Source organism: Typopeltis vanoorti, chromosome 1 (assembly GCF_054136105.1).
Source record: "Typopeltis vanoorti isolate ZY-2024b chromosome 1, IOZ_Tvanoo_1.0, whole genome shotgun sequence".
NCBI lineage: Eukaryota > Metazoa > Arthropoda > Arachnida > Uropygi > Thelyphonidae > Typopeltis > Typopeltis vanoorti.
The window spans coordinates 138,955,011-138,977,404 of record NC_143549.1 but is presented as its reverse complement, the minus strand read 5'-3'; the positions used below and the strand labels follow the sequence as shown (position 1 = coordinate 138,977,404).

The 22,394-nt window shown below is 33.8% G+C and overlaps 1 protein-coding gene across 1 annotated transcript in view; it reads left to right on the top strand.

Annotated features, from left to right (window-relative positions):
• LOC150110470 (eukaryotic translation initiation factor 4E-like) overlaps positions 1–22,394 on the top strand; it is a 179,496-nt gene that overhangs the window by 124,730 nt on the left and 32,372 nt on the right. Inside the window, exon 5 of the mRNA XM_090393999.1 lies at positions 11,498–11,637. Coding sequence (XP_090250125.1) covers positions 11,498–11,637 — 140 coding nt within the window. The remainder of the gene's footprint in view (positions 1–11,497; positions 11,638–22,394) is intronic.

Below are 22,394 nucleotides of genomic sequence, written 5' to 3'. Positions count from 1 at the left end.
GGTTATTTTTTCCTGCAAATTTAGCAAGTCTTTCCCCTCTTTCATTCCTCTGTCCAAATCCAAATTTACTGATGGAGTTCAGATGGTCATCTCTGCTTCCAATTTTGGCATTAAAATCACCCATTATAATTATGTAGAATTCTTTAGAATTATTGAATGTGGATTCTAATGATTCATAGAAATTTTCTATCTCTTCATCTGGATGGTCCATAGTTGGGGCATATACTTGTATAATTTTCAGTTAGTATCTTTTATTTATGAAGGGACTTAGTTCAGCTATTCTTGATGTTATTTTATTTACAAACAGGACATTGTCCTTGATTGTTTTATTTATTAGGAATCCTACACCACCAGTTGAGTTTCTGTCACATTCACAGTGGTAGAGTAGATGTCCATCTTTTAATCACATGAGAGTTTCTTCTTCTTCTTATCTCTGAAAGGCCCACAACGTCCCATTTTATATGTTCCAATTCCTTCATCAGTTCTTCCAATCTATTATCATCCCATAGAGATCTGCAGTTATATGTTCCTACTAATATCCTTCTATCATTGTGCACTGTAGGTGGACTCATTGTAGCTAGTGGAGACTGTAGCATATTTTTCAACCTAGACCCTCTGCCTAAGTCCAGGACGCGTCTCTTTTTATGCTGGGGGATGGACGAGACAGTATGTAATTTTCCTATTTTATTCATTCATTCATGAGGAGATATTTTGCCTTATAGCACCATGCTGGCCAGACGGGTTGGTGCCTCACAATAGTGCATAAGATGAAATGATACAGCAAAATAGGAAAGATTCACCCCTAGCCCTCGAATACTCTAATAGCATTGGGGGTAAGGAGCAAGAAGAGAAGGAAGAGGAGGTACCAGTCTACAGATAATATAACAGATGTACAGGGTATTCGGGATAAATTTGACATATTTATAATTAATTATATTTTTCCGTAAGTTACATGTATTAACACACACTTCTCTTCATTTAAAAGTTTGGACCCTTCTTCATTCATATACAAGATGTCAGAAAGGATGGATAGCTGGAACCCACCTGAATCATGGAAGAGAATAACTTGTATCATGATGATTCGTGCCCGCCATCAAAATAAGGATATTACGACTGCTGCCCAATGCTCCCTGAATACAGTAAAAACAATCAGGCATGAACTAGAGACTTGCAATGGTGACTACGAGGATGTAGCAAGAAGAAAGATCCCTAGCAGACGATCTGATTGTGTTCGTACAGCAGAATTCCTCGCAAATCTGCAGGAACAGGTGTTGAAGAACCCTGGCATTGGAATTCGGGCTTTGTTCGTGGAGTTGCTAACTGTAGTCAAGCCCTGGATAACAAGGGTAGCCAATGGTAGGCCATATGTATGGCAGCAGGATTTGGCCCCTTGCCACACCTCTGGGAAAAGTCAAAAATGGTTGTCTGAAAATTTCTACGACTTCACCAGTCCAAATGTTTGGCCTCCAAACTCCCCAGACCTTAACCCCATGGATTATTTTGTATGGGGCGCAGTTGAAAAAGACACCAATCGCACTTCCAGTAATACAAAAGCCCAGTTAATGGATAAAATTAAAACAGTTTTTGCGGCCCTTCCCAGGGAGACTGTAGCATCAGCTTGTTCGAGGTTCCGAAGCAGAATTGAAGCTGTGATCGATGCTAATGGTGGTTATTTTGAGTAAATCTTGTTGATAGTATTGTAATTAACTCTGCCTGTAATGTTTTTTTGTCAATTCATTAAATTTAATAGATACAAAGAAGATTTTCTTTTTCCTTACGAAACTGTCAAATTTATCCCGAACACCCTGTATATTACATGAAGTAAAGTAATATACATATACAATAATATAATACAATAATACATATAATATAATATTATAATATAATATAATATAATACACATGAAGTAATATACAGTTTATGTTAAATTTCCAAAATTGTACAGTAACACCTCACTTCATGACAGTCCACGCATATGTTTTTCAGTTATGACCATGCCCATTTATACAATGCTGCATTTGCTCATACAAAGATTTTAGTGACATGACACTTCCATGAATCAACCGATGCAGAGTTGTGAACTGTCCATTTACAATGTTGTTTGCATAATCTCTTTGTGTTATGATGTTTCACTGGGAATTTTAAACTTATAACTTTTGTGTTGTTAATAATGACAGCTGAAACTCATTGTAAGGCACTGTTGCTTTTTCATTGAAATGAAGAAGATGCATAAACGTGTTACATTATATCAGAGGCCTGTGAAGGCTTCATATCCAGCCTGCAACCTCAATAATTTCTTTTCTAAAAATCAATATTTTTAACATCCTGTGGGGATTAAAACAGAAAAAAATTCAAACTTCTAAATGTTTTATGACAGCTTTAAGCAAAAGTAAAACTTATTACTATGTTTCTATCATCAAATGTTGGCAACACTTCAATGTTGCCAACATACATTTGATGTTGGCAACATTGAATTGACTGCATGATTGTCATGCAGCCATTTTAAGCCACATGATACAATGTTAGTAAGTTACAGGTTACCATTGTAATATGATAGTGTGTTAATAAAAAGTTACCTCAATAACTTATATTTTTTTTGCCCATAACAATGTCTGAATTTAAAGTTAAAAAAAGAAAAATAGATCAAGAAGACAGAAGTTTTCAAGAAAAATAGGAGAAGGCATATTTCTTTGTGGAAGTAAAAAATATTCCAACATGTTTGATATGTAGACAAAGTGTCGCCGTGGTGAAAGAATATAACCTAAAACACCATTATGAAACAAACCATAAGAACTGTGATAATTATACAGAAAAGATGCGTGATGACAAATTTAAAGATTTTAAAAATGAACTGAGGTTTCAACAGAGGATATTTTCGAATGTTATCACAACAAGTGATGCTGCTGTTAAATGTAGTTATGTCATAGGTGAAAAAAAATTGCTCGGGCTTCAAAACCTTTTACTGATGGAGAATTTATTAAAAATTGTATTTTAAGTGCAGTTGAAATCATATGTCTGGAAAAAAAGCAAGCATTTCAAAGTATAATCCTATCAGGAAATGCAGCTGCGGAACGTGTTGAAGATATAGCAGAGAACTTCCAAGATATATTGTGTGAAAAAATAAAGAGTTTTTGTAGCATTTTCCATTGCAGTTGACAAATTATTAATACTTCCTAGTTAGTAATATTTATTCATGGTGTTGATGATGATATGAATGTGACTGAAGAACAATGGATATAGTGCGTATATCAGGAACAACGACAGGAAATGACTTATATTTGTGTATTGAGAAAAGTCTTGAAATGGTGGTGTAACTGTTTACGTAAGTCGTAAAGGCCAGGCCACAAAAGCACCTTTGTTAGAGCCTTTCTTTTTTCTAGTTTATGTTTTGGGTCACAGAATAATATTGAATACGGCCCACGTCAGATATACATCTAATTGACTGGCCCTTTGCTGCATTTGAGTTTGAGACACCCTGCATTATATGCTAAGATTGCAATTATTAAATTTATTGATGGTTTATCAAACACTGAAATTGGTCAGCATTACTGTTACAGTTGTTTCAAACAAAGATGAAGTTCTTAGTGAAGTGAAAATTGCTAAAGTTATCTGTAAATATGACAATCTTATTAATGAAATGGAAAAACTTTTAATGGTGTATATTGATAACCAAACTGTTGATGTGTTTCCCTTAAGCCAAGTTATTCAGAATAACTTTTTTTGTTTGTGTAATTGACATTAATGAATGCTTTATTTATGCTTATATTTACATTGGCACCTAAAAATGTGTCTTGGGGGGGGGCAGTGATTTGCTATATAGTGGTGGTCTGGAATCAAATGTGTCGTATGACTAGGCTATGCCTGTTCTGATGAATTTGTGTCCTTCCTTTAGTTATTAAAAACTGTAATAAGCAAACTGCTTAGTATAATATACACCATCATTTTACTCGCTGCATTCATTCAACATTTCTGGCCTGCCCTGTTTTCTAAGGATTTTTTTTTTTTTTTCCTTGCAAGAACACTATTGAAATCACTTAAGGCCATAGTAAGATTCCTCAGATCTTAATCTGCCATCTCTCTCTCGTTCCATTCTGAAAATGCTCCATTGATGTTTAGATTTTAGTATATGTATGTATATATATATATATTTTTTTTTTTTGGTAGTTTTTTCCCCACTTGGTTAGGCTATAAATTATATATTTAGTTTAATTCTTTATCCAAGTGTAAGCAAACAAAGTTTGCACCTGAAGTATCTTCAGGACTGGGGCAACTTGTGGCAAAGATGGACAAACTTCACATCACTTGCCTTAATAGGGTGTGACACCTTTTGGCAACTTGTATAGGTAAATATGACTATCTGCATTGCTCCAACCTTGGTATCACCTCTGGGTCTGGCTCCCACTGATGACACCTTTATAAAGGTTGAAACTGTCTGGGTAGTGACTCTTCCCATAATGCATAGCATTATACATATCTACAAGGAGATTATGGGATACTAAGGCAAGTGATGTGAAGTTTGTCCACCTTTGCCACAAGTTGCCCCAGTCCTGAAGATACTTCAGGCACAAACTTTGTTTACTTACACTTGGAGAAAGGATTAAACTAAATATATAATTTATAAATTTTAGTAACTAGTGAGCAGCTGGCTTTCATAGCATGAATAGTTAACTGTCCCATTGCTGTGCATATTGAAAAACTTCAGTGCTCTTGGGTCGCTGAAGGCAGGTAAAAGTCATAGCAGAAACAGTGCTGAGAACCCTTGTAACTGAAGAAAATTAAAATCCATCATGTGCAACAGTTCTCACATAGCTGATTGATCTTTTATAAATAATTAAATTTTAGTCAGTTTATAACAGTTTCTTTCAACTGAAATATGAAGCAGTGAGTGCGCTGTGGTGTTTAAACATGTACTACACCCACTTGTGCACAACCAAGTTAGTGTACAAAAACAGCTGGTAAGTTACTTGAACATTTTTGTTAGAAATGTTTTATTTCTAACCCAGCTTTCAGATAGCTTGTTTAGTGTTTTGACCGATTTATTTCTTATTCCATATAAATTTTATTCAGCTGGCTCCTCACCATACCAGCTCTGCTAATTCTGTTGTCTGTTTCCATAATTAATTTCCATCTTCACTAAAAAATCAGCATTATGCCTAAATAGGTGAAATATTTTACTTAATCTTTAGGTTCTCCATTCAGGATGCAGCTGATATTCTTACTGATCTAGCCCTACACTAGTTAATACTAAAGTTATCTGTAAACGTGATTTTTGGGATACTGTCAACTGGGCAATTGTCAACCGGGCAATGGCTAAGTGGGCACCGGACATCTGGGTGATAAAATAATAGATCAAATATGCAATGCTATTCTATCGATCTACTACCCCCTGGTAAATTAATTTTTTTTTTTTTTTTTTTTTTTTTTGAGAAATGAGTTAAAAGAATGGTATAAACATAAAATTTGAAAAAACTCGCATATAAATGAGTTTATTTTTACTGTGTAGAATTAGGAAATTGTATAGAAGTTATATTGAATTTCCGATGCAAAAAATAAGTCAGCTAGTTAATAAATATTTTTGTTTATATCATAATGACAATATTAATTTTTGGTCATGAAAGTCATGCAATGTGGAGCCAAAGAATGAATGAATTATTTGTGGATGGCACATTTTTACTTTCTCCCCCTCTTTTGCTCAAATTTTTGTTTTTTGGCTAGAAAGGATGGAGGTCCTGTTTTCTGTGTTTTATATTGTTTACTAACTAACAAGACTCTTGAAACATACAGAAAATTATTTATATGATGCATGAAATGTGGCCATTACTAGATCCAGAAAATATAAATGTTGATTACGAAATTGCCATTCATCAAGCTATACATATAGTATTTCTGCAAGCTAACATAAATGATTACTTTTTTCATGTTGTACAAAATCTTCATAAGCATTTTGCTTCATGCAAACTTTTAACCAGATACCCATTTTTATATATGGGTACTATGAGAGCTTTACTCCAATCATCTCGAATTCATCCCCTCTGTCCAGGCCTTCTGAACTATGCAGCCACTATAAGACTTTTATACCTCAATTCTTGAACATTTCTTGTCGAATATCATCTACTCCAGCTGCCTTTCCACATTTCAGGCTTTTGATGGCTTTTTCTACTTCAAGTATGGACATGTATTCCTGACTGCATGCCTAGTCAGCGTGTTTTACCACTGTGCTGTCATGTATAACTTGTATAAATATGTTTGTTCCTTACAAAATAATATTAATACATGAATTAAAAAACTGTATTTTTCTTTATTTTAATATCGTGTGATTATACCTTTTCATTTCTAAATCATTTTTGGACCACTCTTTTTAACCATCTCTTCGAAAACGAATTCTTAGAAAGTAAGTTTCTCGATTGATCAATTCTTCGAAAAAATAAATTTTTTTAATTTATCAAAAATTAGAATTTCGGAGACGAATTCACGCTGGTAAGCTTAGGTCATTAGGTCTGGATTATTTTTAGTCTTTTTTTCAATTATGTGGAAATAACTCATAGTTCATAACTTATAACTCATACCTCATAAGTCTTAACCGTATTTATATATTATAAATTTAGTTTAATCCTTTATCCAAGTGTGACAAACAAAGTTTGGTTTCTGAAAATATCTTCAGGACTGGGGTAAGGTAGTACAACACTGGGAAACTCATAGCAAAGGTGGACCAAGCTAACATCACTCCTATCTCAGTATCTCCCATAATGCAAACCACATCTCCTTGCAGATATGTATAATGTTATGCTTTAAGGGAAGGGCCCCTACCCTGACTAGTTTCGACCTTTATTGAGGTCTCTTCAGTGGGAGAGCCAGGCCCAGAGGTGGAGATACCAGGCAGAAGCAATGGCAGGTTATCTTTACCTATAGGAGTTGCCAAATGGTGTGCCACCTTTTTATTAAATTACTCTGGATTTAGAGAAAGATGTTGAAAGTTTATTTTTCACTTGGTTAGACTATAAAAAATTTAGTTTAATCCTTTATCCAAGTGTGACAAACAAAGTTTGGTTTCTGAAAATATCTTCAGGACTGGGATAAGGTAGTACAACACTGGGAAACTCATAGCAAAGGTGGACCAAGCTAACATCACTCCTATCTCAGTATCTCCCATAATGCAAAACACATCTCCTTGCGGATATGTATAATGTTATGCATTAAGTGAAGGGCCACTACCCAGACTAGTTTCGACCTTTATTGAGGTCTCTTCAGTGGGAGCCAGGCCCAGAGGTGGAGATATCAGGCAGAAGCAATGGCAGGTAATCTATACCTATAGGAGTTGCCAAACGGTGTGCCACCTTTTTATTAAATTACTCTGGATTAGATAAAATAAACTTCCAACATCTTTCTCTAAATCCAGAGTAATTTAATAAAAAGGTGGCACAACATTTGGTAACTCCTGTAGGTAAAGATGACCTACCATTGCTTCTGCCTGGTATCTCCACCTCTGGGCCTGGCTCCCACTGAAGAGACCTCAATAAAGGTCAAAACTAGTCTGGGTAGTGGCCCTTCCCTTAATGCATAACATTATACATATCTCCAGGGAGATACTGAGATAAGAGTGATGTTAGCTTGGTCCACCTTTGCTACGAGTTTCCCGGTGTTGTACTACCTTACCCCAGTCTTGAAGATATTTTCAGGTGCAAAGTTTGTTTGCTCACACTTGGATAAAGGATTAAACTAAATTTATTATAGTGTAACCAAGTGAAAAATAAACTTTCAACATATTTATATATATTTTACCAATATTTACAAAAAAAAAAAAAAATCCTTCAAATCGTATGCGTGCTAAGCGTGCAATAATTTGTAAATTTCTGTCGCCTACATGACGTCGCCCATTTGACCATTACCCAGTTGTCGTGTACTCTGATTTTCATACCACTGTTATTACAGCAGTTTAGTTAGGGAACATGCAGAACTTGTACTGGATTTGTTTAGGAGTGTGGAATCATGTGCATCATGTAAAGAACTGAATTGAATATTTCAAATTTTTATGTCAAGTCTAATGTCACTTTTATTCATAATGTGATCCATAGCAGATGAATAACAGTGGAGATCATGTGCACCCTTGTCTCACACCTTATTTAACATCAAACCATCTTCCAGTACTCCTTCAATTTTAACTGCTGACTTACAACTCAAATATAGACTGTGTACTGCTCAGTATAATGTACTATTTATACCATATAACTAATAACATTTTGAACAGCTTCCTCACGGAACCTTGCTTTTTCCAGATCTACTAAAATCTGAGATGCTTGTTATATTCTCATGTCTTCTCAACTGTTTATCTTCAAGTGAAAATCTAATCCTAACACCTCTATTTCGTCTGAACCTGGCATTGATGTAAAAGACAGGCAGGTCTTCAGCCAGAAGATCATGGTCATTGTCCACTCGTGTGTGCTGAGCTACACGAGACTTTTTTTTTACAGAGAATGTAAGATTTGATGTTCTTGTAGTCTCTGTTTAGCATAGTGTCTTCCAAGATTGTCTTCTCTTGTATAAGAGAAGACAATCACAAGGAACCTGGTAAACACCCGAAAGGGAAAGAAGAGACTTTCACTTTGGTTGGAGGTAACATAAAAGAAAGTAGACACAGGTCTTTATTTTTTTAAAGATCTTTGAAATTGTTTCAAGGGACTCCAATACATGATTGGAGTGTATTAATGAAGAAAGGAGCACAAAATTAGCATTTCTGAACATCCTCCTTTCCTGCTTTTCATCATCTAGAATATTGATGACTTCAGTATACTGTAATCTTCACATGCTACTACGTACAACAAAACTGCATATCATCCTTCCAAAATATTGGAATAATCAAAATGCTTCTTAACCTATCCCATATAATCTTTAACTAGAACTTGACCATCATTAATACGATCAATGTTTTTAAAAAAAAGGGAAATCTTTTTTTTTTTAAAAAAGACATTTGTGAAGTTTATTGTAATATTGTCATTAGTCCATATAAGATTCATGCACTTAGAACTGAAACTATGGCTTTCAGTTCATATAAAAATTAATCCAATAAAATTTATTTCTGAGTCATGAGCTTCAGATTAATTCTCACTCTGATGAGTAATTTGAAACTCTTGATATGGTCTGAGTTAATTCCTTTTGCTGAAGTCTACTGATATTTCATTCAGTAGACTTCAGCATTTTTGTCCAAAAAGATAAAAATGTTGTAATTAAAGCAGGCTGTGTAGAGGATGTTTTTCATGGTTTGTTTCATGTTGTGACCTGAAGTATATATTGGCACTTGTGTAGTTATATTAACTGTATGTTGTATTCAGTAAGTGTTAGAAAGACTCGGTCTCTTAGTGAGTTAAATGGTTAAGAGGATAAATTGTATATATGATATCCTGGGATATGAATGTTGATTTGTAGTTTAGTTTTCGCTGTTTTATTTTAAAGTTGAGTTAAAGCACTTGGAATCAAAAGAGCGATTTACAGATGGCATAATTCAGTGCTTCCGAAACTTATGGATGTAAAAGCCCCCTTGGAAAAATTAAAATATTTCATGGCCCCCCATAAAAAAAAAAAAAAAAAAAAAAAAAAAAAAAAAAAAATTGCATGTGATCTGTGCTATCAGTGCAGTCACCCTGTACCCCAAGCGTATTTCTTTCCTGTGCATCGCCCACACTGTGTACACTAGCAATGAAACATTAATTTAAAGCGTTAAAAACTTGGCTGTTTTAATTGAGTGCAAGATTTTGCATTTGTAAGCTTTTTGTACTTCTTATCAATACCTTTGAAATGAAACTTATATGAATTAGCATATATTTACTAATATTCATTAAGCTCTGAAATACGCAGGAAGCAAAATTTGTGAACCAACACTAGTGTGTAATTTTTTATCATTAAAATATAAAAAATAGCAAAAAAAAAAAAAAAAATTAAATACGTTTCTTTTAAGATAAAAAAAAATCTACTTAGTCTTAAAACATTTTAAATTTGTTTTCATTATTTTATGGCCCCACTCAACAAAACTGATGGCCCCCAAGGGGGCCGTGGCCCATAGTTTAAGAAGCACTGGCATAATTGACAGAATTGCATGTGCCAAAAGAAAGTAAATCTCATATGTGGAGTTTGTGGAGCAGCCACGGAAGTACTTGTTAAACAGCTGAAACTGCCTCATAGTGGTTGAAGCGTCAGTGAGTAAGGAAAATCGTCTTTTAGCTGAATTCCTCTTGTGGACAACCTTAAGAATTTTAAGGCAGATTTGGTATTTGTAGATTCACTAGCTGGATGGGTAGCATATTGAATGAAAAGGATATCTGGTTTTTTAGAGACTGAGGAAAGTTGCTGAGCGATGTGTTTATTATTATTATTAGACACCTCCAGGGAGTCCAAAGACTCATCGAGGGAGGGCACCTGCTCTACAACTCAATCTTCATCACTCAATCCACCAACTGACTGCAGCTACACCAATGCCATCTACTGCTGGCCACCACTACTAGTTTTTCCACAGGCAATCACAAACATCCATGCCCAATGCGGGATTTGAACCCACAGGCTTTGGTAGGAGAGCGGATATGCTAACTATTTGGCCAGCCAGGCTGGCAAGGAAAGGCAAGAAATAAATGTTAGATTTTTTTTTCCCATATGATGGTTCCCCCCTAATTTGACCAACTGCATATAAAACTCAATGGTTCTGCAAATTTTACTCTTATTTTTGTTATTTTTTATTGCACACATGGATTAATACAAGGTGATCATTTTTATTTCTCATGTATTTTAGCAACTGTTTACCAATTAATGCACCTGAATTTATTTACTTTTGGCACTGTTATTCTCTCCAAAAAGATATTTTAATTATGTAATTGAAGATTGTGTAGAGGATGGTTTTCAGTTTCATGTTGTGACCTGAAGCATATATTGGCACTTGTGCAGTTATACTGTTGTGTGTGTGTAGTTGGTTTTTGTAAATTACAGTTTTTTTTTTTTTTTGTTATGAAAAAATATTGGCCTTACACATACTTCATTGCACAATATTCATCTTTTTTTTTGCATGCTGACTCCAAAGATCTACATTGTCAACTTTTTTCATTGATTGAAAACTAAACTGAAAATTACTTATAGCATCAGTAAATTATTTAATCATTCAAGTTGTGATATCCTCTTTCAGAGGATATCACAATGAATATGGTTCATCCAGGAGCCAGATTACTATGTTGATTTGAGATGGATAATCAAGATGTTACTTTGTTTTTAACATTAATACTCAAATTCTGCTATAATAAACTTATTATACTACAGAATAGGCATCATTGTTGTCAACTTTATTTCATGGTCATGCATTGCTTACTATTAATTAATTATTTTATAGGCAGCACAATACTGCTGCAAACCATGAAGCATATATCAGCTTGTGATATTTGCTAAAATGCATGCTCAGCAAAATATTCTCTGTAACAATATTGTCTGAAGTAGTAAGCATATTTGGTTTTGGTTAATTTTGCAGCTTTTATGTCTAATAGGAGAGGCCTTTGATGAACATAGCAAAGATGTCTGTGGTGCCGTAGTCCAGGTCAGGCAGAAAGGTGATAAAATTGGCGTGTGGACAGCAGAAGTGGAGCATACAGAGGGTATTATGAAAATTGGGTAATAAAAAATAATAAAAATAATACATCCAATATCATTACAAAACTGAGAAATTTAATCTGAATGTTATTTTCGATGTTATGAAATTAATTCATTTTTATTAGTTAAAGAAACAAAAAAAAGTTTTTTTTTTCCTCTTTTTTTAATATGCTTTAATACTTTCACTGCTCTGTCACTCCCAATGATGATATCCATTAGCATTTGGCATCACAATTTAAGTAGTAGGTATTATACTCTTGATACTAGGTATTAGTATCAAGAGTTCTGTAGACAGCATTGTTAAAGAGTATAATAGAAACTTAAATTGAATTTTAAGAGTATCACATGGATCCCCAACACTAAAAGAAAATCAGACATTTAAAAATTTTAACAAATAAAATAATATTTATCCACAGGGGATAAATATTTTATTATATTATAACATAATATTATCGTATTATATTATATTATAACAGGGATTTGTAAACTTATCAGATCACACATTGTCTTTGTTGACTAAGTAAACGGCTTACACATTCCAACATGCTGTGGATTGGCTGGAATGTTTGTGAAAGTCTCTAGATGATTCTCACTGTTTCCAGTGAAACCACACTATCTCATTTATTGTTGGTAAAGCTCCTTGGCAAAAACATTCTATGTTTTATCTTTAGAGCAGTTTTATATTATAGTACAAGGTGATCAATTATCATGCTGACTTAGACATCACACAATCAAACAATGCCCTTGCTGTTTTCATCAAGGAATCAGGACAATGACAAGTCAGTCAGCTGCTGGAACAATCTCAGCATTTGCAGAATTGGAGATATACTGTAAGTGTAAGAAGCACCAGTAGAAAAGATGTGCTAGCAGTGAAATGATAGGGACACGTGTACTGACTATTGTCACTGAGATGAATAAGAGAAAAAACATAAGGATGAAAACAGAAAGGAGTAGCTATAGTATTCAATACAATAATAAGCTTGAATTGCAGGTAATGCTAACAGATTTTAGAATGAGAAATTGGACAATGAAATGTATTTATTTGTGTTCTCATGAAAGTCTTTAGCAAGGGAGAGGGATTTTTTCAAATCATTACTGAGCGTAGCTGACATAAAAGGAAAAGCTAATTTTCTTTAGTACCTAAATAATAGTAGAATAGGAAATGAATTCCAGATTTATTGAAAGGTTCTGGGAAAATATGGATAAAGAAGTAAATCTAATAATAATGGTAAGTAACTGATGGATTTCTATTTAGGACATGGTTAGTCATTATTAACATTACATTCCAACATAAAGATGTGCATAGATTCACATCATGTTATTGTTCACATTGATGTCTTTAAACTACTTCAAGATACCAGAATATACAGAAATAGGAAGTGATCATTGATAATCGCTCCAGACATTCAGTAAATTCGCATGATTTTTTTAGTCACTGATATTTGTGAAGTATTATATTATCATCTGTATTATTTCCAAAATCTTCCCATGATTTTTTTTATACATTCATTAGTCCCTCCCCCATTTTCTCTATATATTCTCTAAGAGCACATGCAGACTTATTCATTGAGTACCTTTTTTATATGATTTCTTTTCATGTTTTGCTTTTCAGTAATATTTGGTTCTTGTTGTCTTAATGCCTTCATGTTTTTCCAAATTATATGTTGGTCTTCAAATCAGTCTATAGATGAAAGTTGCTGAACTTTGATTCTTTTCATACCTTTCATATTTGTTTTTCTTTTCACTTTTGATACTCATTTTATCCTGCTCTAAACTATCTCCCCTTTTTATTATGGCATTAATTGTAATATTATTTTATTGTAACTACCCACTAGGTGGATCTGGCACGTAGCTCATCTTTGTAAATAGGATTAACATTCTTTGTTGTAGCTCACTTTGTGATTATGCTAATGCACTAATGTTGACCAGTTAGTTTCTGGTTGAAATATTTACAGTAATAAAATTACTATATTTTTGTAAATGTCTATGTCTAAATGTTATAATGCCACAAGTTCCATTAAAAATTCAATCTCCGATTTCAATAGTACCACTGCTGCAGTATAAGGATTTTTTTTGGACAAGTCCACCTGTCCAAGTGAAAGGATTTTTTATCCTGCAAAATAGACTGACCAACTAAAAAAAATGCATGCATTTCCAAGACACACTGTTCTCCTTGTCTTACTCTCTGAAGCTATAATTCGAACCAGCCTATTTCAAAATACCATAGTTCCCCCTTATCCATGGTTTCAGTTATCCACGATTGACCCTGGTCCAAAAATATTAAATGGAAAATTCCAGAAATAAACAATTTTTAATTACATAGGCAAAGTGGATATTAGATCCAACATTATTTCAAAGCCAAATGTTTGTAGAAACTATGAAAGTTTCGTAAGTTGCTTGAGAGTTTACGAGAATACAATCCTTGGCATCCCCGAGTTGTCTTAGCTACTTAAGTCAAGTAGTGCAAGCTAAGGGATGCCAAGGATTGTATTCTCATAAGCTCTCAGGTCAACTTATGAAACTTTCATAGTTTCTTGTACTACGTTCTAGGACTACTTGCATTTAGCTCACGCTAGTATTCGCTGATATTTTTATAGTGTTTTTATACTATATTCGACATAAAACTCTCTGATTCCAGTCCTTGAGTTTCTTATTCAGTTTTAAAACGATGTGGGATCTGATATCCCCTTAATTTAATTAATTTTACATCACTGAAATGAAACTGTATGGCTCTTTCTTTTAGTAGTAGACAATTCACAAGTTTTAATTTGCATGCCGTTTTGAGTAGTTCTTGGTTATCAGATGGACTGTTGTGGTATCACAGTGCTTGTGTTCAAGTAACCCTTATTTTACTTAATAATGGGCCCCAAAGCTTAAGAGTAGTGATGCTGGCAATTCGGATATACCAAAGAGAAGCTGTAAAGTGCTTCGTTTTAAGTGAAAAAGTTCTCAACTTCATAAAATAATAATGTATGCTGAGGTTGTTAAGATTCCATTCACATTCAGATAACTTTTATTACAGTATGTTGTTATAATTGTTGTTAATCTCTTACTGTGCTTAATTTATAAATTAAACTTTATCATAGGTATGTATAGGAAAAAACATAGTATATATATATATATATATATATAGGATTCGGTACTATCCGCGGATGGGGGGGGGGACTACTGTATTCTATTTCGGATCACTTGTATGCATGTGCACACCCACACAAGTACCGCACACATATCTTGGGCATCTTCAGATGATCTATCAACACTAATGTAATCATTAATTTATTTTTATTTTTTAATTTTGTGTTTTTCTCAACACGAATTCATGCACAGTTTTATGTTCAAATATGGCATTAATAATAAACTATTTCATGTCCTTTGCAGAAATCTAGCAGGTTTCCCTTAGTGTTAGTCTTTCCTTTAGATTTTCCCAAAACACACAATTTCTATGTTGTCTTGTCTAATGACTCTGACTCAAATTTCTTCACTTATATATTTTCTGTTGGCACTTTCTATAGGAACATAGACACAAGTCATTCTCATTATCCAATTTCCCATTTTATAATTTGTCCCTGTCACTCTTCTTGAAACCACTTTTTTTTTTTTAGAAATTTATCTTCATGTTTAATGTTGAATATTATAGCTGCTTTCCATGGTTCCTCTTGCATGAATCAATCATCTTATGCTTGTTATTTAGATGATTCTTTATGTTGACATGATGCTTTTGTACTTATGTGAACGGTGCCTATATTCATTTCTGTTGAGGTTGTTTGGCTGACTTTTTACTTCATCTTAGTTTCTTGATGAAAATAGTACCTGGGTTTTATAATCAGGTAATGTCTCTGCCTTGCCATCATGTTATCTGATTATGCCATATGCATTTGTCATAATCAGATTTTAACAATATTATAGCTGCAATTAGCTTGAATGCAGTTATAATATTGCAGAAATACATATCCAAACTTTCTTTTCTCCTTCATTCTGATAGATTCTTTTCCATTGCTTGAAGATTATACTACAGAATAAAATGCTGCCTGGCTAGGTGAATATACCATACCTTTCCATTCATGTTTTAACTTTGAAAACCTGACTTGTATAGAACCTATAGAACAAGTAACACATTTCAGATATTTCACAATTTTTGTGAAGATGGAAAATTAAATATAGAAATAGACAACAGAATTAGTAAAGCTGATATGGTGGAAGTTATCTGAATAAATTTAAATGGAATAAGAAAGAAATTAGTCAAACTACTAAATTAGCTGTATACAAGATGATGTTCAAACCAGTTTTATCTTATGGATCTGAAAGCTGGGTTAGAAACATTTGATCAAAGATGAGAACAACACAAATACGAGAGCTTGAGAAACATTAGAAGAGAGATCAGTGTCAGTATCATATTGAAAATGAGGATATTAGGAAAGAACTCGCCATTGTTAGCATTTAGGAATGTATTAGCAGAGCTAATCTCAAGTGGTATGGTCATTTAAACAGAATGGGAGAGGAAAGATTAGCAAAATAAGCATTCTTTGCCATGTTGGCAGTAAAATTACCCTGAGGAAAATCAAGATGTAGATGGAGCAATACCACCAAAAATGCCTTAAAAGATGGAAATATAAGTTCTGATGATGTTGGAATTTTGGCATATAATGGATTAATTTGGAGGAAAATTGTTGATTGGAAGTTAGTAGTTGGTATAACTTTTTCATATGGTACTATCATAATATCCTGTACCCCCCCCCCCTGCACCTGAGGGTACATCAGGAATTTGATGATTTCCATGATCATCCTGATTTCCATGATGACCATGCAATACTTAACAACTTATAGGGGAGTCAGTGTAGGTGCAGAAAATGTGACATATACTTAACTATTATGTTTGCAAAATATTCACACCTTATAGGGATGAGAGATACAGGCCATTTGTGTGTTCATTGCATAGGTCTTCAGCATGCTCACTGTACTTTTTTTTTCCATCGGAGGACTTTGATAAGTGGAATTTTGAGTCATATTGGCATAATGACATTTTTCTATTTAATTTCTTGGATTTACATTTTGTATAGTACTTTATCTCTCTCTTGACATACTAAGAGAGATAGCAAGAGATCTATATAATATAGCATGCTATGTTGTTGTTGTTTTTAAAAAAAAATTGTGAGAGAGAGAGAAAGGATCAAACATATTCTTTCCTAGTTACATTCTGCTTGCTTAACTAGATTATTAACCTTTTGCTGGTTTCCTTCTCTTGCTATGATATTTCAATCTTCTTCTCTAGGGGCTGTTTTTAAACAGATTAACATATTTATAGAAGAGAGTCTGATTGTTGGACTAAATATATCCGATTAGTTTTGAATCTAATAAACATATCTCACTAGTTAACTATTTTAATTGTATCCAGTATATTTATTTATGTATATGCAAAGCACTTAGGTTAAGTAAACATCACTTTGACAGTAAGATTTCCTCAAAATCATCAGCCTAGTTAAATTTCTAATTCAAAAATATTTTCTAATTCAAAAATAAAAGATCTTTCTTATTTTAGTAATCACAGTTACATACTTCTTATCCTGCTTTACTTTTGTCAAGAGCCAGATTTGAGAACCAGTTATCTAGAGGCATATAAATTTTTTAACTTAATTTTTAATGAAAATTGGTAAATTATAAATACAGAGAAATATAAATATTCATTATATATTTACACAGTCCAATCAAAATATTATGACCACCATCCTGAAAATTGATATGCCCTTCTCTTGCTACCAGAACTGCTGCTATACATCATGCATGGACTTTATAACACTTTGAACATTACAGGAATTCTGCTGTATACTGCATTTTCAGGATTTCTTCCCATAGAACTGCAATTGGTGTTTAGGATAGAGGATTCAAATTTCAGCTTTCTCAGTTCACATTATTCCTGAGAACACTGGAATAATGTGAACACCTGTAAGTTGCTGTTGTGTTTGATGAACCACTCTTGAATTATACAGGCAGTGTGGCATAGCATATTCTTGATGGGAAAACGCCATCTAAAAAGACATTTACCATGAAGGGAGTATACGTGATGAGCCACAATGGATGGTACTTTGTAGATTCTTAGGAAAGCATCTCCTATACCATGGGGGGGGGGGACCTTTTACATTCCATGCACCAATTTTTTCATGTATAAGTTCAGATGTGCCATATAACTCAAGTACAAAATTTCAAATGTTCACAAAGGATGAACAAAGAAACACTCCAAGTATCAATTGTAAACTGACTGACAAAAACCTATGACTCACTGCTGTTGCTAACGCTTGGCGCTTCAGGATTAAACAAGTGAATGCGCAAAATATGTGCACTAAAATTGCTAAAATAATTGCCAAGTTTCAGCTTTTTTTTCCCCTGCAAATCGGCTTTTAGTCAATAATAAATAGCCAGTGATGTCATTGGCTTTTTACTCAATTTGTAGGGCATTATTGATATTTTAAAGTTCATAGATACATGAGGAATATAAGGAAGGAAGGAATAATTTTGAGCATACCTTTGTAGGATGTTCTTGGTTGTCTTAATTTGGAGCAGCATCAGACTTATAGCGATGACATTTATATACCACTGCTGAAGTATGACAGAAATGTGGAGATAGCAAGATGTGTGGGAATTGTGGATAAAACAAAGGTATGTGAATTTAAAACCCAAATATTCCAAAGGTGGGCTGTGAATTCTTTGGGAAGAAGGTGAAAGATAGAATATTTTTAGGGAAAAGGAGAAGGATAGAATATGATGAATCAAAATTAGGGATGGGAGTAACAGGGTGTGAGCCGTTTCAACTGAGTGTTGTCTTCGGTGCTTGTGGGAAAAGTGGAGGCTATGTGATGTCAGCTTAGTGTTTTTGTCTTGGGTTTATCTGTGTTGTTTTCCATTGGTCGTAATCATGACCTAATTTTTATGTTGTAGAGCTTCCAACTCTCAGAGATTATATAGGGACGGTGAACATTTATGGAGTTTTTGTCACATTTTATAGCTATTGTTTCTAATATTCTAAGCATTGTTTTGTTTTCTTGTATGTCTACTATTACAGCTTTGTCGATTTGCAGGGTATGTTTCTGTTCAAGAGCATGTGCTGCTATTTCTGATTTTCCCTATATTTTGTATTTTCTTTCTCTTTTGGTTACTACATTTCGTATTGCTTAAATGTTCTGGAATTAGTATGTTGCAGTCACAGGAGTGTTTTTCATATATTCTTCAAGTGTTCTCATTCTTCATGTATCTGTCTTTAAAATATCAATAATGCTATAAAAATTGAGTAATAAGCCAATGACATCATAAAAGGGATACTCCTAAAGAAAAATAGGCAAAATAGCCATAAAAATTAATATTAATTTGGAGGAGTAACATGGAATATTTTCCAGAAATATTATCTATAAATACTTTTTTTTATTATCATCATTGGAATCCGGTGTGCCACTTTTGGTACATGCACATAGGTTAGCCAACTTTGCCCTATACCATCACACTGTCACTTCTTGCCTGTTTGTGCTGCACTATGATATTGGAGTTATTCGAGTTATTCCTCCACGTTGGTTTTCATCTTACCTTCCACCTATTTTCCACACATCATAGCTGGAAGTCATCTGTAAAAGCAGTTTTTTTTTTTTTTTTTTTTTGGTACCTACTTTGGAAGTCCTTAAAGAGAGGGGTGCATTTGATCCAGGAAACATCATTGTTTGTCTCCTGGTTTAATTTTATGCTTGGCCATTCCACTGTTTTTTGTCTGTGGACTTGCACATGGCAGGACAACACCTTTTGATCATGTCTTCAAAGTTCATCAGATCCCATCCTGTGTCATTAAGCAGTTTTTTTCATGAATGCTACATCTTGTAGCATTCATGAAATTCACCCTGATACAAGTGCCACCTATCAGGGTGGCACTTGTATCAGGGTGAATTTCATGAATGCCACAATCAACCATTCCACCTATCAGGGTGGAATGGTTGATTGTGAAATAATGGAGTGATCATAATATTTTGACTGGACTGTAGAGAGGGGAGGAATCAAATGTCAACTTAGAAAATGTTTGGACTATGAAGTTAAATTTAGATAAGTTTCTTCAATTTTATCTAAGAAAATCTCAAAAGAAATGAATTACCAAACACTAACAAAATGTCTTTTCATTGACATTATAAACAATCAGCATACCCATTTAAAATAGCAGTTCAGATTTGTTCACATTTAAGAGATTGTACAGCAATTGGAGTCTCACAAAGCCAAGACTTATTTATTTTTTCTCTAAAAGGTTTATTGTCAATTTTCTCTTTTACCTATTATACACATCTCTACCAAAATTAAACAGCAGAGAAAATTAGGTTAATTTTCTTTGCTGTTTAATTCTGCTTATTCAGATCAATATCATACTGTATAAACAAAATGTTCTGTTGAACGACAGCCATGTACAAAGTAATTAATTCATCTAATATTAAGAAAAACCTGAAATAGGATTCTTTTTCAGTAGTGTACAGGGTTAGTTTCCATATAATAGAAATTCACTTGAAGCTAAACTTTATAACAGTTTTGAAAAGTTTCTTTTCTTGATATTAATTTCTACAGTTATAGGAAACAAATTCCTTGAAAGAAAAACTTCCACATTTCAGATGCATGAGGACTATCTTTCATTTCCTTGAGAGATTAATACATTAACATGGAAATAAATTAGAAGGCAACCTGCATATGGCTATCACAAAAAATTGTCACAGGCTGCAGTGCAAGCGCTACGTTATTCAAGGAAGATTGTCATCAGGGAAACAGTCCGAACATTGGAAAGTTAGCTATTGGAACAATCTCAAATGTAACATCACCAGAATTGAAGATAGGCATCATCATTATAAGAAGAATCAGTGGAAAAATAGTGAAACTGGGAGAAGAATTAGAGATGCATCATGTTGACATGCTTGTTTGCTACCAAAAACCAAGAGGATCAAAACAGGTGAGATTTTGCTAAATATTAATATTTTATGTTTGGGTAATAGTGATAGAAGTAACTATAGCATTTGACACTAAACACAGAGATAAACTTCTTGAATGATGAGCACTTTTAGAGTGATGTGAGTAAAAATGGAAAATTGGAGAGTGAGATGTATTTGTGCCTATCCATAGAACGTTCTGAGGAAAAAGTGAAATATATTTGAGTCATTAGAGAAGGAACTGACAAAGGAAAAGCTGGTTCTTGTTGGAGAGCCAAACAGCAGAGTAGGAAATGATTACTAGATATATAGAAATGTTTTGGGAAAATTTGGAGAAAAGAGACGGGTAATAATAATAGTAATACCCACTGGATTTCTGTTCTAGACATGGGCTGAGTCATTTGTAATACCATGTTTCATCTTAAAGAGGTACACAAATTCACATGGAGAAGAAGACACAGGAAATAAGAATAGTCTCATTGACTATGTAATTGATTGATCGATTGTAGAAAGTATGTGCTGAAGATGTTTGCAGGGATAAAAAAAAGTCCGAACTTTGTAGTGGACTCGTGAAGTTAGAGACAGTCCTGAAAAAAGATGAAAAGATGAATTTCCTTGGAAGCAAGTTTAAAGGTTTGTTAAGAGAGAATATTGATAAAAATGTAAAAAAAACTAGGCATAAAAGTAGCTAAACAAAAGTTGAGGAAAGAATGGTAAAATATAGAAGATAAAGTATGGTGAAGTTGTCTACAAGGATAGAAAAATTGAAACTCCATGGTGGACTGGATTCAGGAAATTAGAGGCATTTATCGAAAAGAAGCCACATGGAAAGTTCCTAGCAAATAAATCAGCATGTTCTCTGAGAGAGAGGGGGGGGGAAAGCGTTGTGTAAAAGTAACCAAGCAAAAGTCACAGGAAGACTTTGGTGAGAATAAAAAGGTAAATATTAGGAAGGTGAAAAAATTTTCTGGAGGTTATTGAAGGAGCAAAAAGCACTGTAAAAGGAATTGGAGTTGACAAAGGTGACATGAAAAGTGAACATAGACATTTAGATGTCTGAAGTAATTACTTTGAAAAACTACTAAATGAACCAAGTCACAGAACAGTAGTAGAAAACATTCAAGAAGAATGCAATCAGGATAACATATTGGTGCTTGTGGTAGAAAAAAGCTATCAAAGTGGAAAGGCAGATGGCATAGATGGTATTCAGCCAGAAATGTTCAACCATGGAGGTATATTTTATATTGACTACACTGCATAATCCAGAAGGCATAGTCAGAATATCAAATTCCAGATGATTGGAATAGAGATGTCATAGTACCCATCTAAAATTAACAGATAACTTTATTGAAATTGTGGAGGACTATATTACCTTGGTCAGTTAGTTTTAAGGAAATACAAGATAAATAAGTAGAAGAATCACATAAGGAAACAAAGCATTTTGATTGTATAAAGATTACTTGTTAGGAGATTTACCTATATGCTTAAAAAGAAAGCTCTTTAATATATGCATTATTCTAGTGTTTATCTATGGAAGTGAGACATGGAGCAACAACTAAAAAAGAGGAAAACGGGCTGCATGTGGCCCAAAGAGCTTTGGAGAGAAGAATGCTCCGCAATAAGAAAAAGGAGATGGAATAAGAAATACTAGAATTAGAGAGATGACTGGAGTTGATTATATTGTGAAGTGTTTTAAAGCATGTAAGTGGAGATGGGCTGGCCATATTAGTAGACTGCCAGGTGAAAGGTGGACAAAATTAAGCACAGCATTGATACCGAGAGAACAAAAGGTTATCAAAAAACAAGATGGAGGAATGATGTATTGGGTTGCAAATAAGTTTGTTT